The sequence below is a fragment of the Rhamphochromis longiceps genome, linkage group LG4 (genome assembly GCF_057381845.1).
Source record: "Rhamphochromis longiceps isolate RC_006_pf linkage group LG4, R_longiceps_female_GT1.1, whole genome shotgun sequence".
NCBI classification, from domain to species: Eukaryota; Metazoa; Chordata; class Actinopteri; order Cichliformes; family Cichlidae; genus Rhamphochromis; species Rhamphochromis longiceps.
The window spans coordinates 32,644,599-32,665,505 of NC_140560.1; the positions used below are offsets into that span (position 1 = coordinate 32,644,599).

The window sequence follows — 20,907 nt, forward strand, 5'->3', positions numbered from 1 at the left end:
TTCCCTTTAAGGGACCCATATGAGACATGAATCCAGTGTTGTAAGGAGTGAGTAGTAATGTTACCAGCAGCAGGCCACAGCCTTTGTTAAAGTCAAAAGTTTTTTCCCCCCCCAACTGTCACCTAAAACATATTTTTTGCATGAATGGGACCTTTTCTTTCCTGTGTTTGTGTGTGTGTGTGTGTGCTTAGGTGTGTTTGTGTTGTAATACAAAGGCTCAAATGAGGTAAAAAGAAGAACACAAGATATTTCTAAAAATGCAATCAGGACAAAGAAAGGAAATCCAGTTGCTCAAATGAAGAAAAAACAATTTCCTACTATATCTACATTAGTCACCATTTTCAGCTGAATAAAGCAAGATAACTCTCTTCTCTTTGGTTGGCAAAACATGAAAAAAAAATATCACTCAGTGAATCAGATGTCAACAAGGTAGGTCAAAGGAAGGTACCTGAAGTTAAAAGAATTCAATTAAAACATGCAATCATAAAATAGTTTGGATTTCTGATGCTGAGAACATTTTTCCAACTGAATATGAGAGAAACGACACTCGCTGTTTCTAAAGCTAAAATTTCGTGTAGGCAGCATGCTGCAGACTGAATAGACAAGCGTGATTTTATGAAGAAACCCATTTTTGAAAGTGCTTTTTTTACAACACAAATCTCTAAATTCCAATCCAGAAATGACAGAAACCTCCTCTTCACTTTCCCCCCTCTTAACATCCCCCCCAAAAAAATGTTCAGAGTAATTATGCAGGTGATGATTGTAGCTGTCAAAGAGTTTTACACAACAAACCCAAACAGACAGAGAAGAAGTTGAAGAATAGAGATGAAACACGGGGAGAGATTAAAAGTGTGCGTCTGCTGTCTCCAAGCTTTACTTGCTTCTGGTAACAGCTATTCTTTACTCAGAGCCAGCAGAGTTTATCTGGTCTTCTGTAGCTGACTGATGATGTGAGTTTTTAGAAGCCAGCACCAATTTATCCCTAAAGTTGCAAGCTGGCCTTCATGTGTTCCTGTGAGCTGGATGAACATTTGGACCCTGGAACACAAATGGATTGAAATCAGATGCTTTAGAGTTTTTGGGTAATACATGAAAAATGTGTATAATTTAACACACACACACACACACACACACACACACACACACACACACACACACACACACACACACACACACACAAACATTTCATTGTTGTGATGTGTGATGCAAAAAGAAAAAAAGTTTGTATTTCATACAAATCATCTTCAATTAAAGACTCAGATAAATATATTGCTCGGCATTCCACCTACTGACTGCAAGCAACCTCTTGCAGCCACTCGCCAGTCAGGTTGGGGAATACATAATTTTTCCTAGCAACCGACTGTTACCGGGGGCCACTGAGCTGAGCCACTGACTGGGGCCTTAGCAAACCTCTAGCAACCACTCACAACTGGTCAGAGAATGCAGAGATTTCCCTAGCAACTGGTGGTTGCTAACGGTACAGTCTGCTGCAACTGGAAGCAGTCACAACCCAAAAATAAGGAGCCACTGAAGACGACTGCGTAATTCTTAACGGTTTCCACTGGTTTTCTCACAATCTATAATTCCTTTCACAGCTTTGATTCATTCGATTTATTCTGCAAACAGATATAATAATACTGTGTCTGTCTCATTTCATTTTAAATCATAAATCAGACTTGAATAAAAGTAAAGTAAAGTAGTAAGGATTCATCCTTTTTTTAAACCAAGGAAAAATAATCTCATAGATAATTTGAGGCACCAGTGTGGATCAAAGTGAAGGATCTCACTTTGAGACATGTGGCCAGCAAATATTGATTAGTACAACTTTAAATATTTGTTCAGCTACTGGCATATGAGGCGATTGACTTTCAAATTTAGGTGCGGATAAATCTGACCCCGTGAAGCTCGTCTAGACTTATAGACGACTAAAACCACCATTTTGCTGTAAACTGAAGTGTTTTGCTGCATTTGAGTTTGGTCGCTGATTTCTGACTTAATAAATGTAGTTGTTAGGTTTGTAGCTTGAACCCATCCGCTGGAACGTTGAAGACAATATAATTACACTGCTAAGCAAGACACAAGTAGGCAAACTTCTTCATGGTACTCGTGCACGGGAGAGAACCGGACAAACGCCGTTCCTTCGCTTGACCCCAGTAGCTCTCGTCCGTTCTCCCATACACTGTCCTTTTATTGAGGTTACATGAATATGCATAGGTTCATTAACATACGACGTCTACATACACACAAAGAGTACCTTGCCTGTGTGTGTGTGTGTGTGTGTGTGTGTGTGTGTGTGTGTGTGTGTGTGTGTGTGTGTGGGGACTGCTGATCAAAGGGTCAAACATTCTTGGTCAGGAAGAGGGTAGCCTCCCCCTCACCCTAGATGGTTCATCCTAGATAACACGGTGAGGAAGTCCTGCAGTTCATCTAAACAAAGAGCACTTAGACTAGAACAGACGCAACTACGTTAATCCTACCATAAAATAATAAGACACAGTATGACCTCTCATGCTCCCAAAGTGCTGTCTAATACACACAAAGTTTGCAGACTATCAAGGATCAAAACCTCTACCAATCTACAACTAATTACAAAACTCTAAGCATATATAAGTAAATATTTCTAAGCATAAATGACAATCAACAATACAAATCTAACATTTCCCCCCTTTTTGACCTTTATGCTTGAAAAGTTCCCAGGTATGAATACCTCATGTCTGACAGTTTCAATGCAAACCTTTTTATACTCAGCATATGTCAAATCACCCTAAATTACTGAAAAGGTACACAGTTTAATAAATGTATTAGCAGTTACCCCATTCATTGAGCTCATCTCATGGCAAACTGCATCTTACGAGCAACCAAAGAAATTGTTAATTTAATAGTGAAACTAAAAAAGTAACATTTTCAAAAACATCTCAGCTTGGTGGTGCTTCCTCCGGGTGTGCACATCACATGTCTCTCTGCAGAGTGGTTTAAGCTCTGCAGGGCATCATGAATGTCTCTTCCAGTAGTTTCCATCACTGTCCATAGGACCAGAGTCCAAATGTATGTAGAATAGACATTCAAACATACCAGTTGGTTTTGTTGTTCGTCAACATGGGTCTCAGCTATTTCCAAGCTGCAGACCTCTCAGCACTCTAGTTTTATGGCCTCTTACCAGCCCCCATCACCTGACTTCAGACCTTCGTCTTGTGAGGGGGATATTTATGACTCTGCCATTGTCCACGCTCTGCAGAAAAAGCTCTCTGTGGAAAGGGTGCTGGGTTCCGTCATCTTACTGCTGTTATGATCCCAGCAGCCTTCAGAGTGTCATCGTATGCACAGTATAGTGGCACAGCATTAGGTGATGTTCATAGGAAACTGCTGTCATCACCACCATAGCTTCTGGTTCCTGTGCTTTCACAGAATCATGATGTCATCCTCGAACTCCTTCTGCGCTGTCGATGGAGCTTGGCACGCTCCCCTCATCCCACGAGTTTTCATGTTCCAACGCTGCTGAAGGTTTAAGGCAGAGCACGTCGTACACCTTAGTCGTCTTCCTCAGCGTCAATATTGAATCTTTCATTTTATTTAAAATCTTGCTGTGGGAAGTCTCCTCTTGATTTCCTGGAAGCTTAGTAGCACAGCTCTCTGTGTGATGTCTGCTGTGCTGAAGATGATCTCTGATCCTCCTGAAGCCTCTCTCCCATCTTGTGGACAATCCTCTCCTCTATTTTGCAGGCAGTTTCATGGTCCTTGCTGTGGCTCCAAGGTCTGATTTCATGATGGGCCCCAATCAGCTTGATCTTTGACCTCAACCACTGCCTGGTCCTGTCAGCTATGCGCTTCTCACTGGGCCTCTGAAGATTTCTCAGGAGATTACTGCTGCACCTGTATTTCCTTGCTAGGAAGACAAACTATTTGGAGAGTATGTCAACAATCATCAAACCAAATTCTTTAGTTCAGTGAACTTCACTTATAGGCCATCAAAGCCTCATCTGAACATGGGTGCACCACTTGCATAGGTTTAATATTTGTAAATAAAACGGCTAATCACACAAATCACTGCAACAATAATAAAAAACATTGTTTAATGTTAATCCTTGGACCCCTCCTCTTGACGCATGGACACACCCATGCGTCAACTCACCAAACCTGGATTCCAGTCTTAAAGAAAAAGATTAGCTAGATCATATCCCAGGCAACATCAGGGCATCTCCTCCCCTGGAGCAGCACCACCCTGGACCCATAATCCTGCAATGAAAATGTTAGTGTGCTTTGCATATTAAGTTTGCTTAACACCTGGCTCTCCCAGGAGCCTGCATACACACCATCATGGCCTGGAAAACAAAATCTGGAAGTAAAATCAAACTTCATACCTGTAAACAATTGTATCATAAGGACAAGAAGCATTCAACATCAGCAAGACAAGTGTCATGTGCAGGTTTTCTCAAATCAGTAAACTACAATTATTTTCATAAGTCGCCTCAGACATGGATTATCCCATGTACTCAGGCAACATTAATGTAATCGGTGACTGCTCTTAAGCAAAGTCACTCCACTTATATATTACTATGGGCTCAAAAGTGGCCAGCTAATGAGCCCATATCAAACTATCCCAGAAACACTGTATCTCTTATTTGTTTTACTCATGTCACTTGTCCGGTTCAGCTGAATCTTCCACAGCATTCTCAAAGAAACTAACATTAGCAATACACATTGACTGTAGTCAGACAGAGGTCAGACACAGGTCAACAGGTTACAGAGGTGCCATAAAAACACCATAAAGTCAACCCTAGCTGTGGAAAGAAGTAACACCAGTTCTCAACACAGGAAATTTCACACAGGTTATTCACATTATCAAAGTAACCTTCACATTTTCCCATCAACACAATGCAACAGCATCACCACTCATAACCTGTAAACACAGTTTTCCTCACACATAAACCCAGAAATCCTGTAGTAGGAAAAAACATCAACCAGTTGTCCTGGTATAAATCGCATCATCAATTCACATGAAGAACTGGCATGCTGTAAGAAAAGAAAATGCAAATATTAGCGCTTGCGCAGGCGTATGCATACTTTGTCACAGTTATCTCTGTGAGCAACTCAAGCCTATGAATAACACACCTGATAAATGCACAGACACAGAAAATGGCATTTAAAAGGTTAAATCATCATGCAACCTCGAGTGTTGCTGTCATCTTTCTGCTCCTGTAAAAGGAAACACATGGGTTCATCTGCACCTTTGTCAGGTGGGGGTTAGCTTCACACAATCATGTTCAGTCAGTCAGTCAGATATTTTAAAATTCTTACTCATTCACTCAGTGGTTCCTTCTTTTGCTAATTGTGGAAATTATCATCGCATTCGTTTCCACGCTCAGCAAAACGACGTTATTTCAAAAAGAAAAATAATTTAGACTGGATTTCCTCGTTGAATCCTTTTTGGGGGGGACTCTCATTTCCTAATTGTCCCAAATAAGTGGCTTTCTCCTGAACCCATTTTAAATGTGGAGAAACTCACTTGCAACAATTTTCTTGACGACGTGTAACGCTTTTAATTCCCGACTTGCAGATCTGCTCAAAGAAAAGAAATTCACAAGCAAAAATCAGTGCTTGTTCAAAAATGAAAAATAAAAAATAACAGAGATTATCAAACCAAACTCTCAGTGCACTGTGAAAGTATCAAAATAAAAAGGCCTTGTTAAGTCATGACACAAGCTCCTCATCTCAGGAGGGTAAATCATACCATTAGCATGGTTTATCATACCATCATACTAATCGGCAGGCTCAACTTCACACCAAAAGAAAAATCATCAGCTAGATTCACTCCAAATCAACCATCAGCTGCACAACACACAACATAATCCTAATGTCTTATTAGCTATGAGTTTAATTACCAGGTCTGTGCTCTTCACTCATTTAGGCCACAGATCTATTTTATTCAATTTCCCTTTTCCCTTCATCATAAAACATGTGACATGCTGTCATGCACTTCACAAAACAGTCTGTTCTGACGTATTCAGAGTTGTGTATCTAAATACAGGATTCACTCGCACATCAAAGCAGGAAACTCAGTGTTTTAGAGTCTCCACTCAACACACAACAACTCCAACACATCTCATTCACTCATACTAGAATTCAGTCACCTTTCATTAATCTAAAACTGATCAACTAATTTGCATATCAGCTATTAACCCACTAAGTTGACAGGACGACAGAAAAGCATGTTCAAAATAGTATCACAAAAGACAATTTCCCTCATACAGTAAATTACATGTGCTGCCTCAATCAAACAGGAAGCTTCTCCCAATTTACCATTTTAACAACTAAATTTATTGTCTGATCACTGGTTGGTCAAACCAGGATCTTTTTTCTCACAAAAGTTAAACTGTTGTCCTGCAACTTGGAGAGTCAATTTTTTTCTTTAGGATAAATTCAGCATTTGATAACAAGTGTCTGCTAAATTGACACTATTGTAACACTGATGAAAGATAACAAGCTAATTTTCATTGCATGGGTTTGTGTTATTAGGCAGGTCTAATGCATGTCTGTGGAGCTGCATCTCCAGCAGAGCATGTTCTTAAAGCTGCCTTTCCTACACATTTCTCTGCTATTATTTAATCATTTCTTAACTAATGTGCTATGAGTCTTCATGAGTCATTTTGTGTTTGAAATTGTTAGTAGGGTTAATGCATGTTCTGCTTGTGTGTGTGTGATTTTGTATATGTTTCTATTTTCGCAATGTTTCAGACTCCGTCTCAATTTTCCAACTTAAGCAGTCAGTTTTCTTTTCCCCAGGTTTGCTAACCCAAATTTTGATTTCCCACATTAAATAATTCCTATGTGTTCTCACCTAGTCTTCTCACTCTGTTGTCCTCTCACTCTTTTGTCCTCTCCCTCTTCAACAGTCCCGGCAGTTCTCCTTCAGCTTTGTCCTGTCTAGTAGCTGAAGTGCTGCTGCTGCCTTCTTGGGCGACTTCTTAGCAGCTGCTGCCGGTTTCTTGGCTTTGGCTGCGGCGGGCTTCTTGGCTTTGCTCTCAGTAGCCTTGTTCATCTTGAAGGATCCGGAGGTCCTGGTGCCCTTCGCCACCAGGCTCTTGATGGCGGTCTTGACACGGGCCTTGTTCTTGTCCACATCGTAGCCTCCGGCAGCCAGAGCCTTCTTGAGAGCGGCCACAGACAGGCCGTTGCGCTCCTTGGAAGCGGCCACGGCTTTCACAATCAGCTCGCCCACGCTGAGGCCGACCTTCTTGGGCTTGGAAGTCATCGTCTTCTTCTTCTTGGCCTGAACCTCGGCGCAGGGCGTGTTTATGATGGAGCCTTTCCCACCACAGCGCTGGCACGTTGAACGCATCATGAAGGGTCCATTTCTTTCATGTCGCTAGCCGCATGTGGCTTGCCCGAGTCACTCAGTCCTTTTTGAGCATTTCAACATGCTGCCGCCGCAGACCCTGGCCTCAGATCCAGCAAGTTTAGCGTGCTGATCTCCAAAAGAAAGTCCCGAAGGCCAGAAAGACGTCAAATAAGTGTCTCGTGCTGAGAACTCAAACAAAAACTCCTCTTCACGCTGCCATCTTGCTCGCCCCTCCGTGAAATTCAACCAATCAGACAGGAAGATGGGTTTGCTTTCTTCTTCTGCTGCTGTTTATCCACATTGCTGCTGCTTTGCTGGGACTTTTTGTGCTCAGGACTTGCTGCTGTCTCTTTATCATGTTATTGCTTTGGAGCTGCATTCCTTATCTTCAGGGAGGAGTGAGCTCGCTTGTGAGGTTGAGAAACACATGGCACTGTAAATAAGTCAGCCAGAAACTTGGCCTGCATGTTTCCAATGATGTTAAACTATAACTTTCTTCCGACCGCTGCATGTGGAAAATTGATTCAGGTCTGCTTTTCACCTGAAAGTGACAAACTAAGACATTTCATTATTATCATCACTGCTTAATCAACACACATCTCTCTCTGTGTGTGTTTTTGTGAACAGTCTTTTCTTAAAAGCAGAAAATGAAATTGTAGTTGTTTTTGGCTGATCAACACAAAACCTTTTTCCTATGATTTTTCTTTTTCACTCTTTTTTTTTTTTTTCGTTACAATAGCTGGTGACCTGCAGAATCACCGCTCTCACTCACAATCAAAGGCAATTACTTTTACACAGCGCACAAAAACACTGTGATGTCAGACACATTCACACTCACTTTTTCATCTGCATAAATAAACCATATGGCTGGAGATATGTGCCATGGTGATCCATAAGCATGATCACCAGTTTATTTAATTATTTTTAATCCAACAAAACAAATAAACAAAAACATGATGCTGATGCTACACACACACACACGAGTCAAGGTGCAGAAAAACTGCTCATGGAAACGCTGCACACTCTCTGTTTCCCTCTCTTTGAGTAGTTCTCAGACAGCTCTTGATCTGATAATGTGTAGCTTGCTCATCAGCTCAAAAAACAAAAACAAAACTGCAACGCGACATCACACAGTAGTTGCATGCTCTGCCCACAGTGGCAAAGTCTTACACTTACATATTCAACACAGCTTCTCCATCATGTATTTTTAGATGTTTCATACAGGGTTGAGCATATTAGTTGTTTTCACAGATGTGCTCTATATCTCAACAATGGCTCATAACAAGACGACCGTCTTCCACACAGGTCAAGTGCCTCTATGCACTTCATTAGTTTAAATATTTACCTATATCACTTCACCTCACATGTCATTGTACTGAATTTAAGCAACCACAAGTTTAATGTAGGTTACTTTTAACAACTATCCACCTCAATGGTTTGGCACACAGGCTGTTAACATTTTGTGTCAGGAAGGGGTGGGGGGAAAGCCACCCACCAGAGCACAGCTGCTGATGTGGGCTGGCCTTTTCCACACACTCTTCAAGGCTGGTGTGTTTTCTGAAAACTTCTAACATTTGAATCTCTTCCATTTATAAGCCTGCGATTAACCGCACGGCTCAGGTCCGCGTGAAACCCGCGCGACCTTATTCGCGTGCACCCACGCAGCTGTGGAGCCTTCGCTCTCTCTCTTTTATACATAAATACTTTGTGCTGCCAGGAGCAAAGTCCAGCACAAACGTCTTTCTCCCTCTAACTCACTCTTGGTTGCTTAGAAACCCATGATAACAACAACAGTCGGTGTTACAGACCACGTGTTCTGCTCCGCACACACTCACACAACAACAACAACAAAAACGACGACGACGACAACAATGACAACAACACAAAATAGGCCTACTCCGGACTCACACCGGACCGCTCGGGACCCTGACCCAGTTGTGGGACGCTCACCCACTCGCGCGACAAAACCCAATGAAGGGACGCTCGGGACACACACCCAGGGCGATTTCAAAACCGGACACTCACCGGACGCTTGGGACCCTTGGGCGATTTAACCAAAACTTCTTTTTCGGGACACTAACCCAGTTATCGCTCCACAAAGCAGCGAACTTCTCAACGCCTCACAAAATGGCGGAGACTGCACAACGACACGGTTATAGAGTCGGCCTCTTTAAACTTACTTGGCGTTGCTTAGCGTGTAGTATCAGCCTGAATCCCGCCGATCGCCATTCATCGAGGAGAAAGACAGACAGCGAATCCACAGGAACTTCCTGGCTGACGTCAGTCTTTCAGCGTGCCTCCCCCCCCTCGGTGAATGCGATCCCAGGGATCCGGCATCGAAGGACCAATTAATGTTAGGTTTGTAGCTTGAACCCATCCGCTGGAACGTTGAAGACAATATAATTACACTGCTAAGCAAGACACAAGTAGGCAAACTTCTTCATGGTACTCGTGCACGGGAGAGAACCGGACAAACGCCGTTCCTTCGCTTGACCCCAGTAGCTCTCGTCCGTTCTCCCATACACTGTCCTTTTATTGAGGTTACATGAATATGCATAGGTTCATTAACATACGACGTCTACATACACACAAAGAGTACCTTGCCTGTGTGTGTGTGTGTGTGTGTGTGTGTGTGTGTGTGTGTGTGTGTGTGTGTGTGGACTGCTGATCAAAGGGTCAAACATTCTTGGTCAGGAAGAGGGTAGCCTCCCCCTCACCCTAGATGGTTCATCCTAGATAACACGGTGAGGAAGTCCTGCAGTTCATCTAAACAAAGAGCACTTAGACTAGAACAGACGCAACTACGTTAATCCTACCATAAAATAATAAGACACAGTATGACCTCTCATGCTCCCAAAGTGCTGTCTAATACACACAAAGTTTGCAGACTATCAAGGATCAAAACCTCTACCAATCTACAACTAATTACAAAACTCTAAGCATATATAAGTAAATATTTCTAAGCATAAATGACAATCAACAATACAAATCTAACAGTAGTGGTCCCAGATCTAGGGGTGAAATTAAAAAAAATCAGAGTATAAAATTAATCAGCGGAAGCTATTTGAATACGGCTTATCAAATAACTTAAAAAAAAAAAAAAAGAGAGAGACAGCCATTGCAGAATCAAAGATGGAGGAGGATGCTTGTATTATACATTCAGTGTATGAGAGAATGAATCAAGATTTTCTCTCCTCCCTCTATCTCAGCAGAATCCAAGCTAAAAAGCTAAATAAATAAGGAATGACAGTGGGGGTCGCCGAGCCGTGACCTTTCGGCCCATTTGCTTTAAGAGTGCAGGAGTGCAGCCTCAGCTAGACGCTCCTCCAAACTCTAGAGGGTAAATTTTAATCAGCGCCGTGCCAACGGCCGAGGCACTGCATCATGCTTAACGAGGCTAGAAGAAGGCTCTCATTTACCCATGCACAGGTAACAAATGGACCAGTGCTCATAAGACAACCCCGTTTCCCCTTTTTCTGTGATGTCCTTCAGCATCTCTCTCCTCTCTCTCTAGTTATGTGCTCACTTTTCCTCACATTCAAAAGGTTCATACTCTGTAACCACACCGTTTGATTTTTCTTCCCCGTATTTTTACCTGAAAACATCTGCTTTAACTCAGATACAATTTTCATTTTATTTTGAGCAAAGCAATTCCGGAGTCTGCCATTGTAAGGATTTATCTGAGCAAATGCTGCATCCATTTCCTACACATTTGTTTTATGTGAGTTTTCCACGTTGTGAGTTACACCCAAAGAAATCTAAAACAACTGCCCTCCAAAAGAAATCCTACCGCCTCAAACTTTATACATAAACTTTATGTATAGTTTGTATTTTTTTTAACAGTAAAACTTTACATTAAAAAACATAAAAACCTGCTTAGTTACTAAAGTGGGAGTGAGAAATTAATATGAAATGACCAGCTCACTGCCTTAAAAACTTCTCGATCTTATATCTCAATATTTGATGGACTGCTGTAACATTTGATAATGGCATTCATGTTGGATAAGCTTGTTTTTTTTATTTGTTTTGTTTTTGGGGGGTGTTTATCTAGTATTCCATTTCTCCAGAACATTGGCTTATGATCAATTCAATTAAATTCAATTTTATTTATATAGCGCCAAATCACAACAAAAGTCGCCTCAAGGCGCTTCATAGATACAGAGAAAAACCCAACAATCATATGACCCCCTATGAGCAAGCACTTTGGCGACAGTGGGAAGGAAAAACTCCCTTTTAACAGGAAGAAACTACGGACAGAACCAGGCTCAGGGAGGGGCGGGGCCATCTGCTGCGACCGGTTGGAGTGAGAGAAGGAAGACAGGATAAAAGACATGCTGTGGAAGAGAGACAGAGGTTAATAACAGATATGATTCAATGCAGAGAGGTCTATTAACACATAGTGAGTGAGAAAGGTGACTGGAAAGGAAAAACTCAATGCATCATGGGAATCCCCGGCAGCCTACGTCTATTGCAGCATAACTAAGGGAGGATTCAGGGTCACCTGGTCCTATATGCTTTAGCAAAAAGGAAAGTTTTAAGCCTAATCTTAAAAGTATAGATAGTGTCTGCCTCCCGAATCCAAACTGGAAGCTGGTTCCACAGAAGAGGGGCCTGAAAACTGAAGGCTCTCCCTCCCATTCTACTTTTAAATACTCTAGGAACAACAAGTAGTTCTGCAGAGCGAGAGCGAAGTGCTCTAATAGGGTGATATGGTACTACAAGGTCATTAAGATAAGATGGGATCACATCAGTATGGTACTGTAGATCTGTAATTTTTCCACTCTATTCTTTGTATTCACTGTGTAAAAACCGAATGGTTCCTGTGAAACACTAAGGCACTACTCTTCTCACACCCTCTTTTATTTTCACTCATCTCTTCTTCCAATTATGCTGTTCATCCTCAGCCTATTTTTACAGGATTAAAAGTCCAGTGGAAGATGGGCAGCAAAACATTGTCCATGCTACTTACGTATTGAGCTGATAATTCTTGGTGGAATTTCAGTTATTGCTAAAGTAGACGATGTAGCTGCAGAGTAGAATTTAGGTGGAAGAATGTTAGCCCACTTACCAGCAAGATTTTAGCTCTCTTGAAAACATGGTGGGTTTAAACTGGTTTGAAACCCCTGATTAAAAATAGATCTGAGTAAATTTAAGGCTTCTGACAGCAAAGATCAGGTTGACAAAAAGTGTAAAAAAATTACATCGCTTATTAACCTAAGAGTTTTGCACCTTTTTTCTTTCATACCATTCAGCTTAAATCTCTCCCTCTCAAAGTCTCCATCACTTTTGGCTCCACAGGTCTCATTAGAGCCAGGCCAGTAGGGGAGATTCTAATGAACAGATGAAGGGGACACACACACACACGCACGCACGCATGCACGCACGCACGCACGCACGCAACCTTGAAAAAGATTACACCAGGGACAAGCACAAAATAAAAACCTTGCACTTGATTATTTCACGTGAAATAAATCACAGCCCTCAGACACACACTCTAACCTCAAAGCAAGAAAAATGGCGATGCAATAACATTTGCCATGAGAGCACGAGCAAACATGCAGCTATAGATGACAGCGCTCCTTATTAAGGAAAAAAATGAATGCATACACACACACACACACACACACACACACGTGCATTCAAACACACCCTTGGATAATGAAACGTATACACCCATGCACCTTCCTCTGTTGCACTGTGCACAATAAGTCTTGCTTCATTAAAGCCAAATCTCATCCACTATCAGTTTACAACCACAGAAGTCGTTTGAACCGCCAGGGAAATACAATTCCATTCCGTTTCAGGGTTATCTTAATATATGAGCTTGTCTCCACCACATTGGTCTGCGGTTATGAGCCGGGCAAACACCCACAGCAATGCAATATTGCACCGACACATTCACACGACAGATTGGAGCACACAAAGCAATTAGCAGCTCATATATATGTGTGTAATTGTGTCCGCGTGTGACTAAACTCCCTTGTCTACTTCTTATTTTACTCTAATTTCTACATCCAGTGTTATGAGCAAACAGTTCATTATGGATTGCAGTTTATTTGTTTGTGTCCTTCCCGTAATCCTGAAGACAACTTTCAGAGCAGAGGATTCACCGAAAAGGGCAACTAGTTACATTATGCAAAACTACACTGCTGCATTGTATCATCAGAGCTTTATGAAATTTAACTCGCCAAGACATGGTTGAAAAGAAGAACCAAGACAAATGGCGTTCAAAGAAGACAAATCTCTCAACGCTGTCAATGTCTGAGGTGCTTTGGCCATCCATCCTCGATCTCTCCTTCATTCGCTATCTGTCTGGCCCTATCCCACCTGTATGACACCCGATCACTCTTCATCCCTCTGTACATCCATTACCCCTGTCACTTCATCCTTCCATTTCTCTGGCCCAAGGCCTGAGCTTCCCTCGCCTGTCACAGATGATACTATCAGTGTGGATTACTTGGGATATCATGAGGAATATATGGTCAAATATCCCCTTGCAGAGGTCATAATATGTTAAATAATGACATTGCTATTTATAGGTAGTGTTGTTTTGTCTATATTTTATAAAGTGACTTAAAAATTCTGAGTACTGACTTACTATAAAAGAAACAGTGAGTGAGTGAGTGAATGATATTTACACTTTTAATAAGCTATTTATAATACATATTAATTATTACCAAATCATTGAGAGCTGCTCAGATACTCAACAGGTCTTTTTTACAGAAGATAAATAATCATATTTTCCATTATATAAATATTACTCATACTTTAATAGCTGCATATACAACCTGATATTTACAATGCAATAGTACAGCTGTCATTGTTTTTTTTAATTTTGTGACTCTGCGCATGTAATCGCAGTAAAATGTGTTTGGGTAATCATGCGCAATCATGCAGTTTTAAGCTCTTGGTCAAGTGTTTGTGCGTCTGTGTTTGTGGACAGACTTTTTCCAAACACTAGCATCAGGGAAGGATCAGCCTGTTGTGTGTGCTTATGCACCATGCAGCAGCTCAGAGCAGTCAGACTTCCCGCAGTCTCGGGTGGCCTCCTGAAAGGATTCCATCTGGGGCACCAGATTTCAGCTGTAGCGATAGGGCGAAGAGCTTCGACATCCAAAACAAGTAGGCAGTAGAGCTGCTGGTACTTTGAGTCAAACACAGCCAGCTGAGTCAAGCTCAGGTGGTTCGGGAATCTGATTAGGATGCTTCTTGGGTCTTTTCTTTCTAAGGCTTTCCTGGCATGTCCAGCTGGGAGAACACCCCAGGGTACGCTCAGAACTTACTTGAGGGATTGCACTGCTCCTCTGACCCAGGAATGCCTCAGGATCCCCCAGGAGTAACCTGGAAACGTAGCTGTAATACCCTGCTTTGAATTAAGGAAAAGAGATAGATGGATGGATGTGTAGCATAAATTCTTCCCCTAGGGTGAGACTGTCAATGAAGACTTTAAAATTCAGTGCAAATAACCTGAACCATGAAGCGTGCCATAGTGCACAGCACACAGTTAATTGAAAATGCATATATTTAGCTCTAGTCATAGACTTGGTTCTCGGCGACTTTGTCCTCTTCCCCAAAATGAAATTGAAGTTGAATGTGTGTGATTTCAATACAGTGGAGGAAACCTACTGATGCAAGTGAAAGTGGTCATGAGAGAATTTAGGAGCAGTCAAATAAAGGCAACCACACTGGAAACTGTAGCGCTACTCAAGGAGATAATGTAGAAGGAGGAAGACTGACCAAATTTAAATAAGTAAAATAATTGTTTTAATAAAAGTCAGTTGAACATCCTATTTTAAAACTGCTGCCATGTGTGTATAAAGTCAAAGGCACTGATAAACAAATAGCTGAGGTTTGAATTCTAGGCCCTTAAACTGAAAAGCCCGACAAGGTCTGACCCCCTACTCGACACTTTACTTTGCTATCTCCTCACTGCTATCCATCCTCCTTCCCCTCCTTCAGGCCAGTGCAGACCAGCAGGCATCAATCTCAGCCTTGATCTTCCTTCTCTTTATTGATGGTGGGGTGACACAGATGCAGAGCTTGTTACAGGCTTTCACAGCACTGACCTGCCACGCCTTGCTCTCCTTTCTCCTATAAAAGGAGTGAATGATGGGGAAGCGAAGGAAGGGGGGGGCGACAGACTTATACAGCATGCATAACAACTGAGTACACCTCTCCACATGCATCATGCCATCCATCGCCCCCTGACTGTCTCATCTGAGGCCAATGGAGGTGCACACACACACACACACATTTACAAAGACACCGAAGGTTGGCTGCAAGCTGCTACCCAAGCTGACTATCAAAGCTAAAAAGAAATCACACCCTGGCGCCTCAAACTCCAGCTCACATGAAGGAGGTCACACTGACAGGCTCGACTCCAGTTAACAAAGGCTTTTCCTATCTCAGGGACATTCCCCAAAAAAGCAAAGTGCTGACATGCACGCCCACTCAGAGAGAACCATATGTCTGCGATGTTCGCACACTCTCAGTCCGACACACATGCGCACACACACCGTGACCTTTGCAGCAAAATTCTCAAACTCTGAAATATTGGCTGGACAGCTTATTCTGAGGGTTATCAGGCAATATAAAGTGTAAACCATCAAGTCTTGTTCTCCACTTTTGGCACGCAGTTTAATTCTATAGTGCTATACACATACACTGCACCACAGTGGGATAAACACATACTGCCAGGTCTGAGGTTTAAGGTGGCATTCAAACAAAAGGCATGTTCTCCAAGGAATATAAATTTTATAGGAATATTTATTTTATTTCTCCGACTTCAGAACCTTGAATCTGAGAGTTTTGCAGACTCTTGTTATCAGCATTTCTTTAAAAACAGAAATTTCAGATATTATTCCTGGAATTTGCTGGTGCCATTCATTCAGTTTTTCGGTCTAATTGCCCCCGGGAATACTGGACGTTACCTTACACATCTGTTCGAGCTCTTCGTTCAGCATCTGGTGATTCTTCATCTCCTTCCTTCCTTTTGGATGTTACTATCACCTGGGATTGCCACATCTATCACAACTGCCCTCTTCTGCTCCGAGTTACCACCACTATATCCGGTTGGTTAGCCAGCAGCTGTTTGTCAGTCTGGATGCTGCAGTCCCAGAGGATCTTAGCGCCGTTTCTCTCAGCACCTTTAGGAGGTGTGCCTCATGACGACTTCAGATCCATGGGCAGTACAGATATTTGTGAACACTAGCCAGTTATTTTAGTCCCAAAAATATATCTGCATTTGCAAATGTTGTAAATATATTAATATAAAGAACATATCCTTTTTGCCTTAACAAAAACTTGACAGCTTGAGAAATCACACAAAGCACAAAGTGACTGGTTAAATACAATATGCAAATTTAGAAAAAGAAAAAAAAATTGAGTCTATGTTAACTGAAAAAGGCACCCAAATGACCCAGTTGTATAAATTACTTTCTGGAAGTAGGGCTGTGCTATATGACCAAAATCTCAAATCTCAATATAAGACATTTATCGTCCTGACAACGATATAAATACAAAAATGTAATATTTTCTGTAAATTCTGTGAATCTCGGGCAACTCTATTTGCATGAAGTTTTTCCAGCTGGGCGTCCTTTACCTGGAATCGAGTGTTTTAACCACCTGACAGCTCTTTTTTGCTTCTCATCCGTAAACTCTCTGCATGCTCTTTCACGTGATTCGGTTTATTTTGAAAAGTCTCAACAGGATCTTGAGCTTTATTGTGAAAGGTTTACGTGAAAAACAAACGAGCGGCAGCGGAGCCATGGTTTTACGTCATTGTTGCTAACGACAACACGTAAAAACAGGCGCTTGTCCGTCTGTAGTGTAGTTATATTAAATATAAGAGAAAGAGAGAACTTTAAGAAATTAATATAGCCACTACAGTCTCCATCAAAACGATGAAAAAAAATATTGCCGTAAACAGTTTATTTTATGACACCACGAAACAAACGATAGCGTAATAGGAAACGATAGATGTTTTTATATCGTCATCGGATATCGTTATATTGAACAGCCCTATGTGGAAGTGCTTTTACACACACAGATGACTTTGTTCACTAGTTAAGATCATAACATTTATGCATGTATTTGTCCAGCTCTTCTTCTCAATGCTGGTTTGTACAGATGATGTGTAATAAAAAGCCTGCTAATATAAAAACTGTCCATTTTGAAATTATTGCTAAATAAATATTTTCTTTAGAGAATGACTCACAACACAATAAGAACCACCGAAGGTTCATGCGTGGATTGTCTCCTTACAACTCTTCTCATTTTTATACTCGCACAAACACTACACTCACATAAAAGGCATAAAATTTGTTCACCATGACTCATAAAACTGTTACATAAACTTGCATCATAACTTGATATCTGATGTATGTAGTTGAATCAGTTCTACTCCCATGTGCCCAAACATTAAGCCCCTGTATACTGTCTGTATCACAAATAATGGCCATTTGTGTGTTTGATGAGCGCCAGCACAATGCCAGATTATCCCCAAAGACCGGTGGCCACGGCTGACTGTTTGATGAGGAGTGATTTAAAGGGCTCAGGGAAGAGCTTCCCTAAAGCTCGGAGGGCCTCTACTTTGGTCAACACAAAGAAATCCCTGTTAAAATACAGTCCGAGACAAAGGTCTGAGTCTCTGAAGTGATTACAATCTATCTGTTCTCTAAGCAAGAGACCCAGTCAAAGAAGCCTGAGAGGTAAGTCTGCATGCTACACAACTTGGTATGAGACCCATGTGATCTGCTAAGGTCGACAACATCTGCACAGGAGATTGAACACTGATCACAGCAGGATTACACTTGAAACTAAAATGTGACACTGAAACACAGTGACCTAGCACCAAGCTGAAAGAAGCTGTGCATTAATTAGCCAGTAACCTGTATATGTGGTCAAACTGCATAATTAGAAAGCAAGAAAATATAAAGTATTAGAAAAAAAGACACCAACATGCTGGGAAAAAATTCAAAAATATATGTATTTTACAGTTTTAAAGGGCAAGATGGTGAACAAGTCAAGGGAACACATTAAGGCATGAGATATACTTGATTTTAATTATACACATGATGGTGAGTGTTTGGAGCTTCAGTTGTGAATGTCATCAAAAAATAAAAATATGTGTTTCAAGAAGATTCAAGAAGCACTCCAACGGTAAGTACCAGAGTCTGTATAGGCATGCTGGCATCTCTATGATGTGCTGTTGCCTCTGCACAGAGACAACTACACTTCATTATCAGTGTCATCTTAGGTATATGTAAATTAGACATAGGAACAAACAACTCTGATCGTTTAGTGGTTTGCTTGCCAAGCAAAAGCTCGCTGGTTCAATTCTAGCCAGAGAGACAAATTCCCATTGTGGTTGCATGACGAAAAACATCAAGCACGATCAAACCATCAAAGCCACCCGCTGTGGCGACCCCTGTGACAAGGGAGCAGGGGTAAAACAAAATGAAGACGTTGAGCTTTATCAATTGAAGTCCCACTGAGAATAAATTTCTTAAAAGAAATGGGCTGCCCTGATATTTACTGTTTTAGGTCATGCAAATATGGAAGCCCTCTGGTGGAATCCTCCACTAACACGTGTAGTAGGGAGTCAAGCACATAAAATGTTATATCATCACTGCAAGCGGATGTTTACGTTACTGCATGGTTAAAAAGCAAGTATCTCTTGCCTGAGGTCAACAGGTTAATGTAAAACATGTCATGTTTTGAAACTGGCAGATACCTTCTCTGTTGTGTTAGCTGGCAGCGCTCTCTTTTATTGGCCTTTCCTACATTTCATTTATGCTTATGTATCGTATGGCTCAACTGACCAACAGCAGGAGTGTAACAATAAGCAGCCAATTTTCTCAAGTGACACTTCCAATACAGTCGAAACGAATAAAAAAAATAAAAAAACGAAATAATAGGACTGCAAAACTGTGTTTAAAAAAAATGACAAAAAAGCATTATTTTGTGCAATTCTACAATGAATGAAAAATAAGAAGACAACATAAAAAGAGCAAATACTCTGTGGCTGTATGGTCTGTCAGCTTTGAAGCACAGTTAATGTCACAAGACAACAAATACTATGCCAATTATATTAAAACACTGCCCACTAGATATTAAAATATTGCCCACTAAAACATGCCCACTATAGATTACAGTGAATACTTTGATCGGACTCTTGTAAAATTACTGTCATGTCCTCAGTCACCCAAGAGCCGTACTGTTATCGATGTTATTATTCAAACAGAGCGACTGCGCCTCGCGCTACTTGCTAAATGACAACAATCTGGCAGAAGTCTGTCACTATTCGGAAAATAGTCAAAATCTGAGCTAAACATCTCGATGTGCCTGCCTGATTTTAATAGTTAAACAGTTTACATTTGTATTCTTTCATGGAAAAAAAATATAAAGACAATTGTTCAAGCCTTAGAAGAACAATAACCTGAACACCATTAAGGTCTCCAATAATGGGAACAACAGTCCTTCACTTTCCTGTTGGTTGATCCTCTTCACTTGTCTCTTCACAAGCACAGTTTGGGTCACAACACTGTAGAAGTCAAGACGTCACAGACAAATATTTTCAGGGACTCAACATTGACTTTTCACTTTCACACAGGAGATCAGTTCTTTACGTGCCTGACAGGCAGAATAGAGTTGTAGCCTTCCAATATCATTGATGATGGATATGGAATAAGCAAGGCTTTGGGCTTGCAATCCTTAAATATCCAGGTCCAGGTCTTATGGTATTCACTCAGTTCATCTTACAGTGATGTGTAGTACCTCCTCTATAGCATTAGTCCAATAATTCTCTGTGCTGCCCAGCTGTATAGCTGCCCTAGCTATATATGTACCCAAGCCCTAGGCGTCAGTTGTGGGCATCTTGGGATGCTATAGGTACAAAAGTAGGATTGGGAGAGAGGAGCAGTGAGGCTGCTGGTACGGGAGGAAGCAGCAGGGTTAGGTCGGGAGAATCGCTCCAGACCACTAGGACTGTTTCAGCCGTTTTCTTGGGGGACCCAGGAAGGGACACTGGGCCGAGGCCAGAGAATGATAGGCCTCCGCAACCAGGTGTGGGTGAGAGATCACCATGGATTTCCATCCTGATGTCTCCATCACATCAGCAGCGTGACTGAGAGAAAAAAGGGAAATGAAATACAAAGGAAACGGAAAGCAGGAAAAGATGTTAAATTAAGAAACTAAACAGATATCCAAACAAAGTACACAAATTAATCTTTTTTCAGAGAGAAAGAGTTTGGGATTATAAGACTCCATCTGTGTGGAGAGCAGCTTTGAGACATTACAGATTTGTCATACCAGCTGGTGAGGCTGTTATTTATTTTATATTTTTAAATATTTAACCTTTGAGGTCATCTTTGTGATAAATAACATCACACAAATAAAAAGGCATCATTAAAGTTGCACAAATATACAGGCATGCGATAAAAAGGTTAAGTCATAATGTTTTTTATATCATATCATGAAATAATTACTTGATTAATCAGCTAATGAACAGGAAATTATTCAGGAAAGATTATGATCATTTGTTTATTTATGAGAGTCGATTTTTAAACAAA

At 41.2% G+C, this 20,907-nt stretch overlaps 1 protein-coding gene and 1 pseudogene across 4 annotated transcripts in view; both read right to left on the minus strand.

Annotated features, from left to right (window-relative positions):
* Positions 1-4,269: 4,269 nt before the first annotated feature.
* On the minus strand, positions 4,270-8,599 carry LOC146672077 (histone H1 pseudogene; annotated as a pseudogene).
* A 9,710-nt stretch (positions 8,600-18,309) lies between these two features.
* The window catches only part of spop (speckle type BTB/POZ protein), a 97,796-nt gene continuing 95,198 nt past the window's right edge, over positions 18,310-20,907 (minus strand). For all 4 annotated transcript variants that reach the window (XM_085404593.1, XM_085404591.1, XM_085404594.1 and 1 more), the window contains one exon: positions 18,310-20,462. In XM_085404593.1, coding sequence (XP_085260719.1) covers positions 20,318-20,462 — 145 coding nt within the window. In that variant the 3' untranslated portion in view covers positions 18,310-20,317. The remainder of the gene's footprint in view (positions 20,463-20,907) is intronic.